Below are 20,283 nucleotides of genomic sequence, written 5' to 3' on the forward strand. Positions count from 1 at the left end.
AACAGATATGTGTGATTTTCTTCATGTTTGGGGATGCAGGTTGTTTGAGGTTGATTGACCTTGTTGATTGTATAAAGGTTATTGCATTATTGAATTTCAAAGCAGAATTTACACAGCAAAATCTCTGAAATGAAAAAAAAAAAATGCTTTGGAGACAAAGTAAAGATGTGTAAATTTCAAGTCTGCCATACAGCATCACTGCTGTTTAACAGAAATCCTAAAGAACCAAATCAACTTAAGATTTGTGCTTTTGTATTAGAACACACACACACACACACACACACACACACACACACACACACACACACACACACACACACACACAATCTATTGGATTCAGGTGTTCCAGTTGCTTCTACAGGTGTAAAAAATCAAGTACAAAGCAAACATTTGTGAAAGAATGGCACTTTCAGGATCTGAGTGAATTCCACCGGTAATGTGATAGGATGCTAAACTATCTGTTTAACATCTGTTTAATCTGTTTATCCGGTCAGCTCTGAGCAGTGGAAGAGCTATAATACTGCTAAGCATTTGGAAACGAAAACAACTTGGCCACAAAGTGGTAGGCCATGTAAAATCACAGAGCAGGGTCAGCAAACACTAAGGTGTATAATGTGCTGATGTCAGTCACTACAGGCCTTCATGTGGCCTTCAGATTAGCAGTGTAAAGAGCTTCGTGAAAGAGCTTCCATGGCCGAGCAGCTGCGTCCAAGCCTTGCATCACCTAGGCAGGTGGAGTGGTGTAATGCATGCCACCACTGGACTCTTCTTTGTCTGGCAATCTGATGGACGAGTCTGAGTTTGCCAGTTGCCAGGAGGAAAGTACTTGTGTGACTTCACTGTCAAAGTGTAAAGATTATAGGCTTGATTTTCAGGAGCTGAGCTCAGTCCTTCGGTTCCAGTGACAGGAACTGGAACTTAATGCTTCAACATACCAAGACATTTCAGACAATTTCATGTTTGTAAATTTGTGGGAACAGTTTGGTGGATGGCACCTTTGTGCTCCAACATTACCAGTGCACAAAGCTAGGTCCATAAAGACCTGATAGAGTCAGGATTTAGATTTGGGATGAATTGGAGCAGAAGCTGCGATCCAGGCCTTCTCGTTCATTTCCTGACCTTACATGTGCTTCTGGAAGAATGATCAAAAATTCCCATAAACGCACTCCCACACTTGCCAGAAAAGCTATAGCTGTTATAGCTGCAAAGAATGGGCTGAGATCATATTAAACTCTATCGAATAAGAATGCGATGTCACTCGAGTTCATATTGAAGTGAATACTTTTAGCAATATAGTGGAATTATGAGAGCAGACTTTTAATTGACTAAGTTATTATTTGAAGGAGTAAGGTACTTTAAATTACAATCTAAATAACATCCCAATTCCTACTGATTTGTAAGTTAGCATATTATAAAATATATCAAGGAATCATAGTCTTGTCAAAGTGGTCAAAGCTTCCTTTTAAAGTGACCTGAATCGAGCAGAGCCAGACGGAGCTCTGTGGACTAGAGCTCAGTACTGAAGCATCTCTGGAGTCCTAATTACTTGGGTTTAGGAGATTGCTTCCCCCTGGCACTGCGATACTGTGAGCACAATAGAGCATTTCACCCTGCCATAACACCAGAAGAGAGGACCAATCCTTTTATCAAAGTAATTTCTTTGGTGTCAGTGATTTATCTCTGCTGTCACATGAAGGAGGCTGCGGTATGAAGCAGGTCACCCATACATGCGTGGCAGCATGCGTGAAAGGGAGGACAAACATGGCAGAGCCATAATCGTGTGGAATTAATTCTGATAAAAAAAAAAATAAAAAAAAGAAGTTAAATGCACTTCTGAGTCCGATTAATGTAGATGATCTTTTTCAAATGAATTGTGACAACAAACAAACAAACTAGGGAGAAGGGTTAAAAAAACTCATCTAAAAATCCGTTTTAGTCATGGGCTGCTAGGACACTTGAATAGAACAACTCTTAATGTGATGGTAATAAACACACTGTTTTCCTACAAGTTTGAGCACCTGCTGTGAAATGAGTTTTTCTTGCACTGTTGTTGTGAAGGGGAGCCTGGATTTCATCTCTCATTCATGTTAGTGAGACGAGAGAGTGTGACGGAGAGGATGACACAATGAATTTAAGTAACTGAAATGATTCTGCATGTATGCTTGGCACAATCACCTGAGAAGAGAACATGCTGTAAAACTGGGAAACTTCAGTAAAAGCTGAACTCAGATCTAGCTAAACGATTTTGACAAAACATGTTGAAATGCCATCTAACTTAGTGTTTGCAGTATAGGCAGGTCCTTTTTGTGCCTTAATGTGCCTATAGGCTTCTAATCAACAAAGTTGATTTGCAGAGCTAGGCTGAAGCAGCAGCGGCGACTCAGCAATAGTAAGAAAGCAGTCCTAATGTCAGACCTTCATTTAAGTCAGCCATTTGTCAGTGTGAGGACTTAATCCTAATTTCCTGACTAGGAGCCTCAGATGCTGGTTGATGCCATCCACTCCAGCCTGCTCCTGGATGGGGAATCGGTGTATAGCCAGGTGGCCAACCCCTTTCTCCTACTGTTGGCCAGGGTAATTGTCACCAAATGCTTCCCCAAGATGGATAGGCTTCAGGTAAGTCAGTCTTTCTGTTACAATGATCGTAGAATTATCTGAACTTATGTATTCATTATAAATATATGCATTATAATAATAATTTTCATTGATGTTTACTCGTGGCCTGCAGAATCTTTTTAAATCAATTTTACAAGTCATTGTGTTGTTTCCATACATAACGAATCCATCCAAAAATATATGCTAACACTTGATGACACAATCTACACCAGAGATGAAAACTGGAGACCAACTCACATCTACTTCATAAATTTTACGGTCACTACATCAATAGGATGTGTGTTTGTAATTGTTAAGTCTAATTGTTGAATGTTGTCATTGGGTTTCTTAAATTTGTACAGTCTTGGTTCAAGCAGTAGGATCAAAGCTATTCCTTTGTTCCTGACCACCTCTCCAGCCCCTCTGTGCTGGGGGAGGTTTTACTGCAGATTCATGCTATCTGAAAGATCTGTTTCTTGTGTTGTAAGCTTCCTGCTTTTATGATCCTTTTGGTCAGCAGGAGGTCACACACACACACACACACACACACACACACACACACACACACACACACATACACACAGTGCCTTGTCTTAGGCTATGTCCACACGTACCCGGGTATTTTTGAAAATGCAGATTTTTCTATGCGTTTGCACCTTTCGTCCACACGTAAACGGCGTTTTCGGTCACTGAAAACAGAGATTTTTAAAAACTCCCACCAGGGTGGATATTTTTGAAAACTCAGTTTTTGCATTTACGTGTGGACGAGAAGAACGGAGAAAACGCAGCGTCAAAGGTGTGTGCATTTTTTTGACGTCACACTGTGCGCCACGTTATTGTTTCGGTGAAATGAATTTCTTCAATACTGTTACTGTTAATTCTACTCTCTGCAGTGTTTAAATGCTTACATATACACACAGTTACTGTCCCTCCACACATACGACTCGGTTCTGCTTCTATGCCCCAGCTTTGTTTACTTTTTCCCACCGAGGCTTCTAGACTTCTGATTGGCCAACATTTCTGCACGGTTAGGAATATATGGCATGTTCATAGCAGCGTTTTCCTTCATTTCTGCGTTTATGTGTGGACGGGATTATTTTTTAAAATGAAAACGGAAAATCTCCGTTTTCAAAAATACCCGTGTACGTGTGGACGTAGCCTTAGAACCAATGGGGGGGGTTTACGGTGGGAGGTGCTTGTGTTGTATTGCATATTGTAACTCAGGGCCGTGCAGTGACGTTTAAAGGGGCGGGTGCTCAAAGTTAAAAAGGGGCACATTGAACCAGGCTGAATAACAACAACACACATTCATCAAGAATCTTAATATGGGATCGCATCATACTATATCACTGTTGTGAGGTGGCGACAAGGCAAAGCAAATGTAGCCGATGTTTTACCTGATGGGTACAATGTTGCTGTTGAGGGGTTGCTGCTGCTCCTGCTGCTGATAGTGCTGGAGGGCAGGGCTGTGTTGATCTGAGACTGTAGACAGTAAAAAGTCCACAGGAGAGATGGTAGCTGATTAAACAAGTGTCATGAGATAATAACAAAATGCAAAGATTGGTGACAGCACTTGGAACCATAAGGCAACAAAAAACTGTGAGAAATAATTTAGGCTCTGCCTGTGAATCACTCTTTGCTTCTCTTCTTCCTTCCATCCCATCATTTCATATATCACTCTCCACTTGCTGTCTATGTGAGAACAAGGCACAACTTGCTATTGCAATAAACTATAATCTAATTATCCACACCTAACAACTCCTGCACTTAATCTAAATGATGACAGAAAAATGTTATAGCCCTGCCTTTAGTAGCCTCACACAGGTCCTGCTGTTTCCTCCTCATGTCCTTACCAGGCATGTCTGGACAATGTTATATCCTGAGTAATAATTTAAAAAAAATCCATACACATAAAACAAACACATGCACACACACACACAGTGACATTTTAGACCTTCTTCAGAATACTGTATATACTATGGGCATCAGTGTGCTGATCCAGAATCCTTACATTATTATTTATTACTAGAGCTACAATAATAAAGCAATGAGGAGGGGGAGGTAATAAATATGAAATAATGTCATTATGATGATTCCATTTGTTTCACTATCCACTCTGTGCAGGGCAAAGCTTATTACATTTTTAAACTGTAGAGATACAATCATTTTACTGCTGTAAAATCAAAATTTTGTCTTATTTAAAATATAAATCTAATATAATCTGCTTGTGTTACAGCGTGTTTTTTAAAATATTATAATGCATAATTATGTGGACATGCATATTAGATCGTTTTTAGTGAAATATAATCCCTCCAGAAAGGCAGGAAAAGCCCGGAAACTTACTTTAAAACTAAATATGTTCCCTAAAACGGGGACAGAGCTACAGACCCATGACAGCCTTACACAGGTAGCCAGCAGCTGTGACCAGCACTGCTTGTGCAGTTAATAAAAGGACAGGTAATGTTTGTCGCGCTGTTGCACACACAGCACGCTCGTTTGTTTCAGTTCGTCAGTTGCAACAAGACAACTTACCAACGTGTACGTAATAAGCTACTCCTGGGTGCTACACACTACAGTGTGCGCTGTACACCTACTTACTGGTTGTGTCGCATCAGTCTGTGTCTCTGAGTTAACTTGTGTTTCTCCTACAGCTCCGGACCGCAAAAAATGCGCGTGCTCTTTGTGAGCTCGTTCCCGGCTCGTAACCAGCGCGTTCTGCCGTCAAGGGCGATCATTGGTTAAATGTGATCATGTGACTGATGCAAGCCGGATCCTCCTTTTATTTAGCAAAACTGTGATTAATAGTTAAATATTATTGTTGAGGGGCACAGACAGGACTCCGCACGCACACACACATAAAAAAATAAATGAACAAAAGGGCACTTTGGGCACCCATCAGGAAAGGGGCGGGCGCTCAAGCCCCCCCCCCCCCCCCCCCCCGCACGTGCCTGTTGTAACTGTCATGTCAATAAATAGCTACGGGGACAGCTGCTCTTTGAAGGATTTTGGGCATGAGACAGGTTAGGAGCGTGAGCTCCAAGAGCTGGTTCTTGACCAAAAACTTTCCTCGTTAGCGAGTGAAAAACCGGTTGAAGATGTTCTGTTATGTCTTGTTTTCTTCATGATGAATAAGTCTCTAAACTAGCAGGGCTTGTGGAAACACAGACCCAACAGTAGTAGTTTGAAAATATTTGTTTTACGTCATTGATTTAGATCCTAGTGGTACAGATCATGTTCCTTGCTATCCATCAAGGCCCATCATTATTCACACTGAGTGGACTTAATTTCTCTTTAGCATAAGGTTTGAAGGAAAAAAATGTGAGTGCATACTGATTCATTGAGACGGGCAATTAAATCTCCATGTGACTGTGCATCCTCGCTAACACACGAGTAAGATTTTAACATGGTTCACTTGCACTCTACCAGTGTGTGACAAGAATGGGAGGTTGCAAGGTGTAAGGAGGTTTTGGTGTAAGGGGAAATAAAACACTCCTCCTCTCTCTCTGCCACTTTCTGTTCTGTTCAGATGCAAAAAGCTAAGGAGTGAGCTGTTTTTAGTGCATGCTCAGCACTTAGCTCCAGGATGCAGCACTCTAAATGCTGGTGTTGTATTTGTCCTGAAGGCGCCTCGAGATCAGCATTATGTGTTTATTTATTCACCTATGCTCTGAGGGGAGTGCTTGTTATAACATTAAGAACAGAGTAAAAATGTCTTCCCTTTAAACACACGTTGCTGTGTAAAAACACTTACCCTCACTAACCAAAAACACAACAAACTGATAATGTAGAAATAAAAAAGAAAATCAAAACATTATTGTGATGTAGTTTCCAGATATGTTGATCTTTAAACATTCCAGCTTTTCAGTAGATTACCAGGCACACAGGCTGGAACTGTGACACAATACTGTTTGTATCATGGCCTCAGTCTTGCCTATCAATATTTTAATTGCATTATTTTAGATGGTATTTGTGGTCTTCAGACTAACAAGCAAGAAACTGAAGCGTGTAAGAAGCTTAAGCACAAATGATCTCATCTCTGTATTAAATCAGATGAAATGGTAATAAGCTACAACCCTGTTGTCAGAGAAGTTGGGTCGTGGCTTTCGTTTAATAAAAACTTGACTCACTTTGTTCACATGTACATGCAGCTGCTGCCCTGCTGGACCCTTCGCTACATTAACCTACACCAGCAAATTCTAGAGGCCCGTTCCCCACAACTCTTCAGCTTGGCCCAGATCAGCATGGACAAAGGTCTGTTTGTTTTTTGTTATTGTTATTGTGTTGTGTTATATGCTCGTGAGTGTATGTGGGAAAGAATATTTCAAACCTAAGTGAGCATTTAGCCAGTTTACCACGTCAAGCATCAGCCGTTTCAGTGTATTCGCGCTGTGTGTGCTACAGTTTGGACAAATTGACGATAGAGTTGTTTCCAGCTACGTCTGTGGTGTCAGAAGTAGTGAATTCTTTGTGGTCCATTTGGACTACACCATAGTCAGCAGTTCACTCTGAGCTGCTGTGCTGCTGATATGTATCAGTATCTTATTTAACTGTTAAACTGGCTGATGAAATTAATGCACATTTATTGCGTACATGAAACGAAAAAAACAAATCGTGAATTATCGCAAAATGTTTTAAGGTTGGTTGAGGCAGAAAATTTAATAAATGCCAAAACTATATAGAGGCTGGGAGGACACAAACAGCCTCAGGGTGACAGGCTTTAGTTTGTTGGCAGATCAAATTCAAATTAATTTTATTGATTGGATAGGTGTTCTTCATGGCTGCAATTCCTGCAGTGTAAAATAGACTTAGCAGCAGATTATAGTCAAGTAGTAAGCTTATATATGTTCTGCATTCCCACATTAATATGATATGCGACACATAGTTTGTGCTTCATTCATTGGCTTTAGTAATTATATTCTATTTTGTGATTAAAACATGCTTTAAGTAAAAGAATCAGTCAAAACTGGACTCTTTTTGACTGATTCACAGATTGCTTTGCTTTGAAACCAAAACTCCAAATATAACTTACTCCCAACCGCATTATTTATTACCACAGCGGTTTAGCCACGCAAAAAGAGTCTCACTTTAAGCTCAAAAAAGCCATTAATCTGGCTTCGTAGTACACTGTGACCTATGTGATCAACACTGGTCTTGCATCCATTATGTGTATTCCTTGGGTTAAGCAGGTCCTGTTTTCCTCTTCGTCTCTGTCAGTAGAGGTTTCTTTGCAGCATTTCCACATAAAAGTCTGACTCCCACAGTCCTCCTCAGTTATGACAACCATTTATGAAGTCAAAAACATTATTAAACATTATTCCTGCATTAGACAAACATCCATATTAAAGACTTTGAGTAGTCTTGTGCACTTTTATAAGATAAATCTTATTCATGAATCTTATTTTGTTGTCTCTATATGTGTGTCTATGACTTGGATTTCATTTTGTACTGAGAGGTTTTCTGGGAAGGCATGGCCCATTTCATACATATGCATACTCCTTTCAAAAATGTCTCTGGCATATAGAACATGAAGCACGCACTGGTTTCTTAGAGGACCACTACCCAAACTGACATGTGGGTACCAGTGCACTGAAGAAACGTTCTTTGTTTATAAGCAGTTGTTTAATCACACTGTGTTCCTGTAATGGAATTAGAGTGGAGAAAATATCAGTATGTGAAATAACTGTTCTGCGTAAAGCAAAGCTACTCTCCCTTTCCCATCGTCCCAGCAGAGCTTTTATCAGCATTTGGATTGTTTATGTAATTATTGTTGGGTTTTTTCCACAGCCTTTCCAAATGGCTGCTTGCTGGAGTTTGTTTTTTAAAGGCAGTGGGTTTGTTGGAGCGCAGTCTGTTGTGTGGCAGTTAACAGAGTGTGAAGGGCGAGCCGACTGCACATACTACAAAACATACTGATCCGTATTCCAGAGGAACAGTTGGACACGATGCTTTTACGAGTGGTGTGAGCAGAAAGGTGATGCTGTGACAAGCATGCACATCTGTTTTCTGCCCATGGAGGTGCTGCCATGTCTGGCTTGATTTCCTTTTGTTTGGTACGCAACAGGAATATTTTTGCTGAATTAATGTCCTGAACATTTTTACTGTTGGCCAGTTGCCTTTAATTATAACAGGTTTTTTTTCTGTAAGGACATTCTTTGAGACTTACTCTGAGCTGCAAAGTCAAAGTGTCTGCATGTTTGAAGGTGCCCACTGATATTGTCACAGCTTAGCTGATCAGAGTAGTTGTTGGGTTAGAATGGAAAAAAACACACCTATAAATATCTACAAAGGGTGTGTGTGAGACATATTTTACATATAAGTCTATTTTAATATGAAAGGTTGAGGTTATTGTCACTTGGAAAGAACAAAATCGGCAGCTTTAGGCACCCAGCACTTTGATGGCTCACAGTTTGTACCAAAAATGTTAAAAGAAGTCCCATGAAGCTAGAAACATTTGTGATGTGTATGTTTTGCAGAGATTTACCATATAAGTAAGCAAATCAGTATGAACGCTGCATGTTTATTTGCTTCTGTGAATCAAACTGTAGTATATAACTGTTAACACGATGTGCTCGCTTTAGTTAACGTGCAAATAGCCAACCGGCGACAGCGCAGTAACACCTGTTACAAATGATCCTGCTAGCCAGCTGATATGGTTGGCTTTGCTTTGCATTGCTTCTGTTAGTAAACTTCCAAATTTTTTTTTTTTTTTTAAACAGAAGCCATTGCAAATGATGTCGGTATTTGTCTTGGCCTACAGAAAGTGTTTGATACAGTAGATTATTGTCAGTTATTAAGGAAATTAGAGAGATGTGGAATAAGAGGAATAGCCTGTTCCTGGTTAAAGCTCATTTGAAAAATAGACAACAGTGTGTGCAAATTAACAAAACTGTTTGAATTTAGAAAGGTTCAATGTGGGGTTACCTCTATGATCAGTGATCGGTCTAAAACTCTTTAGACTTTACATTAATGATATAAACAATTTACTAAAATGAGTAAATTGTTTAAATTTGTTATTTTTGCAGATGATTTAAAGATTTAAAGGATATTTTGTGTGCAAAAGAACGTGAGTATGACATTCTTAACATGTGGTTTGATATCAACAGATTGTCCCTTAAGAAAACTCAATTCATGCTTTTTGTGACCAAAAAAGGATGTAAAGAAAATATTGAATTAAAGGTTTTTAATACCAAAATTAAAACAGTCAGTGATGTAAAATCCTATGAACAACATTTTCATTATATTATAGGGAAAATGTCAAAGTTATTATGTGTTCTTTATAACACTAAGCATCTATTAGAGCTTTACATATAATTTCCTGTTCACTTGTATTTTTTTCTTGTGTGGAGTTGTGGGAGTCGGCTTTTAAAACAATAATAAATTCAATACTTATACTACAAAAAAAAAAAAAAGAGTAATCCGAGTCATTAATAAGACTGGTTATGATCACACTGAGGCAATGTTTCTAAGGTCACACATAATGAAAGTGAACGATTTGGTGTTTTTAAAGTAATGAAAATGATGTTTAAGCAAAAAACAAGTTACTCCCAAACTGTGTTCAAAGGTTTTCTCAATAATTAGAGATTTTTGTCATTTTACTGTAACAAAAGCAAATAAAGAGATTAAACAAAGGTGTACTTCTGTTGTTGAGGTTTAATTGTCGAATGATGTTGATATGTGTTTAAAAATAAAAAATGCAATTCATTTGCAGTCTTCAAAAGAATGCACTACAAATATATTTATCGAGGGTTATATTTGATTTGTTAATGTTAGTCTTGTCTATTTGGAAAGGTGGGGTACCTTAAATGATAAGAATGTTGGCCAGGCATAAATATAAGCAGGGCTGCACATAAGTGGTCCGCAGGTGCGCATTCGCTGTCAAAATAAAAGAATGAGGGAATGAGACTGCGCTTTCCTCTGTCCATTCCCATCGACTCCATGCTCAGTGTGTCTTTTTAATGTCTCATTTCAGGGCCTGAGTTCTTCGAGCAGGGTTGTAAGGAGCATAGATATATTTGGTTCATGCATAGAAAAGAAACTGGACCCCTGGTGTTTTCTCAGCTACTTTGACAATCTCTGAACATTTTAACTGCAAAATCACAATGTAAGATGGCTAATCTGTGTTTCATGTTCATCCTCACTGGAATGTTCTTCCCTTTCCTTTTACAGTGCTCAAATGCCAGTCTGTGTTATCACAACACAGAAACCTGGCTATTCAATTCCACCTCGAGTGCGTCTACACTAGTCTCACCTACTATGAGTACCAGCGTGCCAAGGAACACATCGAGAAGGCTCGGGAGCTTTCGGGGCTCACCATCAACATGACTGGTAACTGAAGTACACACCTGGAGAAAAGAATGCTGAATTGACAGATAACCATAGGAGGCCTGTATAATCAGGGAGAGTTGACAAAAGGGAGTTCTACATGAAACACAATTTGACAGTTTAACAAATTATTATTAGCAAACCCAAAGCTACTAGAGCTGCAGAATTAGGTCTCCAGTAGTTTAGCCTATGTTGAACTCTTGGAGATCTTATTGTTTAGGAAGGAGCTTTAGTTTTAGTCAGTGACTCGTTATTTCTCGAATTCTACAAACAGGATAAAGTATAAACTATTAGCTTCTTAAGTGATAAAGTAACATTAACCTTGTGCCCTGGCTGTGGCTCATCTTTCCAGTGTGCTGCAGCGCTGTATTATAGGACTCTATGAAGTACTGTCCAGTTATCATTTTACACCCGTGCAGCTTTTTATTGGAAAAAATAAGTTTTTAAATACTTATGCTGTATTTTTATATTTTAGTTCCCGTTTTGGTAAATGGGCTGGTTCTTTTATAGCGCTTTTCTACTCTGAGCACTCAAAGCGCTCATCCACACAGCGCTTTTTTTTTTCTATGTTCTTTCTATGTAAGTAGCACTAACATGGGGTTCACATGTGTTCACACACGGGGTTAGTATCTTGCCCAAGGATATTTGGCATGCAGACTGGAGCACCACCAACCTTCTGATTAGTAGGTGACCTGCTCTGCCACCTGAGCTACAGCCACCCCTTTTACCATTATCTTTTATTAAGAACAATTTAGCCCATAAATTAAACTTCTCAGATATGTTATTTTTGCTGCAGTGTCTACACTAGTAAGATCTTTTTATATAAACGAACATAACTATTATCTTTCTCACCGGCATTTTTCAATCATTCAATCAACTTTCATTTCAAAAGTTATAGAGTTGATGTGTGATTTTTTTTTTTTTTTTTTTTTTTTTTTTTTTTTTTGTAAGAAATTGATATTCAGAGATATTCAGGAGATCTTTAGATGTCAGCTGCTGTAGCTAGCTAGCTTTTTGCTAACTTTATATTCAGCATAACCTCATAAATCCTTGATATCCTTGATTTCAGATTTGGGTGTGTTGAAGTATGGACAGAGCAATAGTTGTCCAACATTCTAAGCTGGACTGACAACATGTTGCATTATTGCATTATTTGTTGAATAATGCAAATGTAGTTACCAGTGGTGATGCTGAATAAAATGTCCAAATTTAACCATAGTATATCTAAACCTTTTAAGCTGATTTCATCTGTAGGTGCCCTTGGCAAACGTACCCGGTTCCAGCAGAACTACTTGGCTCAGCTCATCCTTGAAGTCAAAAGAAAGCAGGACCAGCCTTGTCAGATCAATGATGAGGAAACTCCCACCCCTACACCTCAGGCTAGTCTTCCCAAGGTATGAGCGTCTGTTTGTCTTCTTCCCAGCGCACTTTGGTTGTTCGGCTGACTGACTGTTGAGCCTCTATCTTCTATGTTTCAGACACATTTATTTAAAGTTCGGTAACTTGCAACATGTCCCTTAAGCCCACTTACACACACATTGATAACACATCGTCTTTTCCACCTTTAAGCTAATGTCCACACACTCACAATTTACCTTTCAAAACTGAGAGAGATTCCATGAAACCTATGTGTTTATTGTTGGTATTTATATTCTTGGTTAACTTGAATTAACCTTTTTATTTTGCCTTTATACACTCTAAGACCATTTGTACTTGAACTGTCTCTCTTATTCAGTTTTGTGATTGCATAAGTATTTGAAGTTTGATGTGTGACTTAAAATGGGTATGTTTGAGTTTACTAGGAGAAAATCTTTAATGGCAGGGGCCATACTATAAACAGACAAGAGTCTAACCTTGACTCCTCTAAAAATGGATAGCTTATGGAAGCTGTCTCGTTGACTTGGCAACAGTCTGCCCATTTAACCTTTTCTGCTAGCCAAAATTTACAGAGGTGCAAATGCTTTTTAATACCCACCATCATCAGCAGAGGGGGGTGTCTACTTCTGGACCTTTTATAATACCCTGTGAAACCTGTTGATACTGTTGACCCTGTTAGTTCTCTGTTACAAGTTACAAGTTCTCAATATATAGGCCTTTAACTCAATCTTTCTCCTGAAATGGGAAAAGAAATGAAAATTTTTATGCTGGAGTGCAGTTAAAATTCATATTCTACCTCTAATACTTTGCATGTGCAAGACCAACAGCATATCAGGCAGGTGTTGTCATAATATTTTTGATTATTGACATACATGCACATAGTCATGCATACGTAAGTCTTTATAGAGAGGCATGGTTTAGGCTGCATCAAACCCGGTCCCTGTAGCCTTTTGGCATATAGGTTGCCTACTTAACCAAGTGAATGATAACTGACAGTGGCTTATGAATCTGATTGTTTGGTAGGTAACCAGAACCTGAAGTAGCAAAGCAACCTTAAACCATGATGTTGATACGTGGAGTTCCCACCACTATGCATTTGTGTCACCATGACGGGTTTTGTTTGTTTTTGCACACTGTTCTTCTAAAATTTTAGGAAAAGTTAATATTAGTGCCCAATGAACATTGTCTTAGAAATGCTCTAAAATGTACCATGACACATTGTATAATGTAAGGAACTCACATTTATTTAGCACTTTTTTTCTAGTCTTACTGATCACTCAGAGTGCTTCAACTACTTTCTTTTTAACCTCACATGAATAGTTTAGAGTTTGAAGTGGGAGCTATCATCATCTGAGTTGAACATCTGAACCAATGTACCACCCACTGTTTCCTTCATGGTGTCCGTCCACACTGTTCTTATTATTTCTTTTTTTTCTTGAGGTGAATATAAAATTTAACCTTGTTTTAAAACTGTATTGGTTTTGCTGTGACCCAAGTTTTTGTAAATGGTTAAGAACTTTTATTTATAGAGAGGAGAACCTGTAAAAGCCCAGACTTTTTTTTTCTGTCTTTATTTTGGCCACATTTGACAGGAACTGCATGCTGATATCCTCATATAAAACCTTTTTACAACAACTGTTAATAAACTAAACAAGAGCAAAGATATTATGATCCAGATTGATTTTTGCTGGGTTTTTTTGAGAATGTCAGAAGAATGTCAATTATCCTTGTTTCTATTTGATATGTATTTGTACAATTACTCAAACATCCTGGGTCTAGTTCTAGATTAAACTTGACTTTAAAAGGTAACCGCTTCTAAGAGCTACCTCTCATGTGGTTTTCATACCTCTGGTATAGATTTGTCTGACTTTTTGCGTAAATCGGCTGACAAAACAATCCTTTGCTATCCACTCTGCCAAAATCAGATTGTCCTCCTTAGTTCGGTCCTCTTTACATTTATATTAAGTTTAGTTTGTGTGTACGAAAGAGATCTTGGTGTGTGACAACCTATTTTCCTGGTGTCTATGAAAACTAAAATATCACTTTGCTTCCCTAAATTCCCTCTCTGGTGTTTCCCAAAGTTGCACAGTCAGATCTCTAGTGCTCAAATGTGTCAGCCACTTCATGATGAAGTACTGGTCAGATGCCCACCACAGTGTGCTGACACACACACTCTCGCACAAAAACACCAACAAGCAGAAAAGAGAAGAATGGTTACTGTCTAAATGTTTCATTATGCTCTCCAGGCAGAGAGAAACTTGCTTTTAAATGGTCTGTAAAGCACAGAGATTTAAACGATCTCCCACACACACTGCACAATGACTGTCTAATTTCCCTCCATCATACCTGGTAAGTCTCCCATTCATCCTTACGCTACGCAGGTTTGGTTTTAGGTCCCTACACAGTCAATCACTCTCTCTGGCTGACTCCTTTTGTTCTTTTTGCCAGCATTGTGTGCTTACATGGAGGTGGTTTATTTACCTCACACTGCTGGATGCTGTGTAGTCTGGCAGTGAGCTCGGGCTGGGTGATTCATTTCATTTTCAGACAGGAATTTGACTTAAAACATTAACATTAAAAGCAAGTTAATCAAGCGAAAACAATCACTGTAACACATTTTATTCACAGTGATGGTCTTGATTTGTTACATGTTAAGCAGATCCGTGTCCTCTTGTGAACTGGATGTAAAGTGGATTGTACAAATGTGAGGCAGGGTGGTTGTACCCTGCTGGAAATGTGTTGTTGTTGTGATAGTAATCCTGCTTAGTATCCAGAGATTCAGGCATCTAGTCTGTATAATTGGATAAGGAAATGAAAACCCCTTTTCTAATCTAAAAGTGACACCAAAACCCTCCACTTTTTTTTTGCTAGAGTTTTATTGTCCATGTTAACATTGTTTTGGAGCACAGGGTGGCTAGGCTGAGCCTTCGACTTAGGATAAAAAGCTTAGATATTCAGGATTCATGCTACAACTTCCTTTGCATTAAAAGGAGCCACTCTGTCTGTCTGGTATCTGATAAAGTGTCTGCCTCTGGTGGTTTTTCCTATCATGTGTAACTGGTATGAGATTGTTAATCAGATCAAGAACATGGTAAGAGATTATATACGTTGTCTAGCTTGTTAAGACCTAGAAAAAGTCACAATGGACAGAACCGTCTCTCTAGCTTTCTCACTGGGGATTTATCCTTCATCTGTAAATCTATGCTATGGTGACATTGGAACCACACCCCTCTTAAACTACTTACTATAACCTGTGACCTAAACCGATATTAAGCCAGATTTAGACCACAGAGGTCTAAATCAGGTGTAAGACCTGATTTGTCCCCCTTGATGGACAATGATTCATATTTTCTTTTTTATTGATCTGATCTAATAAATTCAAAATCTTTTCCAAAATATTTGCTGGAAATTCACAGGAGGAATCAATGGTACTCAGCAGGCTAATAGCAATAGTTGCAGACTGCATCAACCAGATGTGCATTCACTCTTCTGGGGGGGGGGAGGATTAGGTTTCAGAGTGGTTTGCAGTTCCTATTGAAGCATAATTCCCCAGTTAGTCATCTGCCATTCAGAAGTAGCCAAGCCAAAAAAACTCTGTTTCTGATTTGTAATAATTGCAATAGTTCTTTTTTCCCCATCAGTTTCCCAAATATTTCACTTACTAAGTGTTTTTGTTTCCAGCTAATCACATATTTCAAGCTAATCTAACATTTAACCGTAGCAGTGGCAAAACACAATTACAAAGGTGGAACTTTTCCTTGATCTAGGGGCTAACATTTCACTGAAAGCTGTCAGGGACATTTTGTTGTGTTTTCTTTTTTTCTTTTTTTTTTTTTATATCATGCTAACAAAAACCTTATTAGCTATGTAGTTCAGTCCATGTACATTCCAAGATACTGGTAGTCGGTGCTAAAGAATTTAGGAATGAGACACTGGTTCTAGCTTACATACATTTTCTGAAATCTTTCGAGCCTTACCTGTAGTGCGCCCATAGAGCTCTTAGTCTTGTAGCCATGGCTCAGGTCCAGTTCCTTGTGCTATGTTCAAACCACTAATACCCTCATTACTGGTGGAGGGGAGTAAATTGGCTCAATCAAAGCTGTCATTAACTAGAGCACACAGTCTCCCCATCTCAAGTGGATAGAAGGAAAGTAGAGAGGCAAGGAGTAGGGACTGTTTATCACTGGCCAATCAAACCTAGTGCCAACCGGGAAACGGGGCCATTTCTGTTGCTGTGGGTCTGAGTGGACTTAGACCCACAGATCCAGGGCTTCTGTTTTTTTGCTGATGCCAAACCACATTATCACAACAGAGGATTTGATTGAGTTTGCTCAGACCAGAGGAATGCACTTGCCTGTCACTGACAGTTACTGATCATTAAGTCCAGAATTTTTGAATACCTCATAATTGGTAAAGTAGTTTGAGCCTTAGCTCATCCTGACTGCATGGTGTTCTTATGCAGGACTCTAAAAATTCAAACTGAGTGTGTACACGTGTAGGTGAAGGTTAAAGATGTTATGTGTGTTATGTCTGAATAATCTATCCATATAGGCCTACCCATTAGCTTGTTGGTTGGTAGGTGCAAGGCAGTCTGTCTTAATGAAGCACCTCAATTACCAAAAACATCTTTAGAAAAAAAAGGCAGAATTACATATACTGATTTTTGTGCCTTTATTTCTGATACTTGTGAGTGTGAGTGACATCTGACATGGTTTAATCAAATGTGACTGTGCAATCAGCAGTGTAACAAACTCAAATTCAGCTTTGAAAGCTTTGGAAGTGGAACTTGCACCTTAGAAGTTTTGTTTTGTTTCTGGGGAATACCAAGCTAAATATTATTAAACCAGTACTAATCACCTCTGAACATTACCCTCTTAGCCATCAAACAGCATCTCTTTTTAAATATATTCCGCAGTTAAACAGGTCTTTTAAATCAATTCATTTCTAAGATCTTTCAAAGATCCAAGCTATTACATGCAATAGGCTTATAGTTGTATGGTTGGTATTTCATTCCAGTTATTGGTCAACACTGTTGTTTTAATATGTGCTATATAAATAAATTTTGATTTGATTTGATTGGTCCAGTGAGAACTGCTAGTCCATTTGAGTAAAGCACACCCTCTCTGGGCAAAAAGATGGAGTATTGGTTGTTTGGTGATTTTCTTTTAGCAATGAGGTTGATCAGAAATGCATAAAGTTTATACGTTAAAGCACTGCATTAATGTATGGTTTAATATACCTTATATTCTAAAGCTCTTTAAGAATAGGTGAGGTGCAAGAGAACATTTCTCTTGATGCAGAGATACTATGGGTCGTTCCTGAATGACATATCACCTTATCGTCTTTAGAGGAATTCCAGACACTCTTTTCAGTCATAATCCACTGCATGTGGCTTGGGCAGTAAATCAGCCTTGACTTCATACTCAGCTGTCTTTACCACAACAGACCTCAGTTTGGCACAGAAACCTGAGAAAATTGAGGCCTAAAATATGGAAGTCCTAATTTGCAGCCACTGTGTGGCAACCTACCTCTACCTCCAATCTATGTGACCATATTAACAGAATCACTAGTTACCAGCAGTTAACTGAAATCTTGATTGTTTAGCTTATCTTTGAATGCTCAGTAAAACGAGTTATTTTCTTGCTAATATCCATATTGAAGTGATGGCCCCAAGTAGCAGCATGTTTGAGACAGTCTTCAAATTTAAAACCCTTACCCTTCTTAACATTGTAGCTCCAAGCAATTTCTGAAAAGTAATGCTACATTCAAAAATGTATGCTTAGTCGCTTGGCAGAACCTTATAGTCTTCATATTCAGTGGTTTATGGCTGCTGATTGTACACATTGTGTTTCTTTGCCTACAGGACTATAGTCTGGGGGATGACACACTACTGGATAAAATCAATTTAGCAGAGCCAGATCAGTACCACTTGCCTGACCTAACTGCTGAAGAACAGGCCGTCATCCTGGGTATCTGGTAAGTCTGCTGCCTCAGAGCTGAACTGTAGCTGTGCGTAAAATTGCAGTTAGAATTGTTTAAAACAGTGGGAAAACCACTAAGAGTGCAGGTATATTGTAATACATAACGACGACGGGTTAATTGGGTTAATAGTTCATCTGTTGGATGTCAGAAGAAATTGTGTCTCAGGCCTGAAGACTGAAATAATTTCTCACCATCCTGCACATCTATTTAGATCTAATGATCCCCTCAGTTCAGTTTGCCCCTGCATGAATATATGCCATATTCTAGGGCTGCTCGATTATGGCAAAAATGATAATCATGATTATTTTCACTGAAATTCAGATCTCGATTATTTGACGATATTTATTTAACAATAACAATGTGTTGAATAATGGCTTAAAAGATGGTCAAAAAATAATATAAAATAGTGTGCAAATACTGATAACAGTGCAAATGTTTGCAATATAAAAAATAAATGAAAAATGTAAACATCTGTGTTTAGTGAACTTCAAAATACTCCATAATATTTATGCATACAAATAACCAAACATCAAGGCAAGCTGTGTAGCCACACAGTGTACAATTGCATCAAACTGACATTGAGGTATGTCGATTTACCGTGTGAGCACCGGCTCTGTGGTGCAGCTACGACACCGTAGCAAAGTTTACACACTGTCTTGATCCACGTCTGACTCCGCGAACCCATAATGTTTCCACACCACTGAAGCTCTTTTACCTCTTTTCAACCAGCGGCATTCTTTCTTCAGCAGCCATTATCCTCTCCTCTCCAAATAAGAGGAGGAGGCTACCCCCCCCCGTCCCCGTCCCCGTCCCCCGTCCCCCGTCCCCTTCTGTCTGCCTCAATTTTATCCCACAACTTAGACATTCACATTACTCACACTCTCATTACACATACATATAGGATCTTGGGGGTGGGCACGCTACATGGACTCCAAATTACCATCAGGGTGTACAACCTCACCCCTGGCGTCGTTGCCCACCTCTCAATTTTAAATACACTTAGACATTGAGGGTTAGCAGGAGGGACCATGCGCTTACCTGCTGCTCTCTGGCAGGTAGCTCCATGCCCTCCTGGGTTTTAAATGCACCTTAGAACACACATGCATCAACACTACATATGAGCGGGTGGAGGGAGGTTTGGAGTCTTCTCCCACCCCCATTCTCTGCGACCTGCTGGAGCGGGGGGGCTAGGAGGATAGGTTGGCCGTCCGACTGCGGTCTGGAGTGTGGGGCCTCCCTGCTGCTGCGGAGTTGGGGCGGTCTGCCCCCCCACCGCAGGGAAAAGGGAAACACCACCTGGGTCTGGGTGCAGTTCCCCCCTCCAGGGGCAAGGGTACCTAGACCCGGTTCGTAGAGTACGCTTGGGGAGTGTGATTGTGTGTACAGCGTAGGGCTGCTCGATTATGGCAAAAATGATAATCACGATTATTTTCACTGAAATTGAGATCGCGATTATTTGACGATATTTATTTAACCCTTTAAGACCCACCATAGAACCAAGTCCGCCAGAGCTTATATTATTTTTTTTAGAATAGAATAGAATAGCCTTTATTGTCATTGTACAGAGTACAACGAAATTGGAGTGCCACTCCCTTGGTGCAAGTTTCAATAATAAATATAAATGTAAAATATAAAAAGTACAAAAAAAACCAATCGTAAGTACTCAAACAATAGTATGTACAATATATACAGGATAGCAGCATTAATATAATGACAGTATGAATAGCAGCATAATATAATGACAGTGACGGTATGGAATAGGTTCAATTGTTTTTGTGCTTATTCACTACGGTGATAGCTCTGGGAAAGAAGCTATCCCTGAATCTGTTTGTCCTGGTTTTATGTGACCTGTACCGTCGGCCTGACGGTAATAGTTCAAACAGTTGGTTGCTGGGGTGAGAGTAGTCCTTGATGATATTGCCAGCTCTGCTGAGGTACCGAGAGTTTGCAGTGACCTCCAGGCTGGGCAGAGAGCAGCCAGTGATCTTCTGGGCTGTGTTGATGACC

General features: G+C 39.4%; 1 protein-coding gene and 1 long non-coding RNA gene across 4 annotated transcripts in view; one reads left to right on the plus strand and one right to left on the minus strand.

Moving 5' to 3' along the window:
* ttc27 (tetratricopeptide repeat domain 27) overlaps positions 1–20,283 on the plus strand; it is an 80,942-nt gene that overhangs the window by 9,704 nt on the left and 50,955 nt on the right. For all 3 annotated transcript variants that reach the window (XM_026190483.2, XM_080287812.1, XM_080287811.1), the window contains exons 4-8: positions 2,473–2,616; positions 6,744–6,846; positions 10,762–10,920; positions 12,172–12,311; positions 18,158–18,270. In XM_026190483.2, the coding sequence (XP_026046268.1) occupies positions 2,473–2,616; positions 6,744–6,846; positions 10,762–10,920; positions 12,172–12,311; positions 18,158–18,270 (659 nt within the window). The remainder of the gene's footprint in view (positions 1–2,472; positions 2,617–6,743; positions 6,847–10,761; positions 10,921–12,171; positions 12,312–18,157; positions 18,271–20,283) is intronic.
* LOC145419792 (uncharacterized) lies at positions 3,978–5,453 on the minus strand. Its single transcript, XR_013901134.1, has 2 exons — positions 5,194–5,453; positions 3,978–4,077 (listed from the first exon to the last, which is right to left on the minus strand). It is a non-coding gene; the product is annotated as an uncharacterized LOC145419792 (long non-coding RNA).

The sequence above is a fragment of the Astatotilapia calliptera genome, chromosome 13, assembly GCF_964374335.1.
Source record: "Astatotilapia calliptera chromosome 13, fAstCal68.1, whole genome shotgun sequence".
Taxonomy (NCBI): Eukaryota; Metazoa; Chordata; class Actinopteri; order Cichliformes; family Cichlidae; genus Astatotilapia; species Astatotilapia calliptera.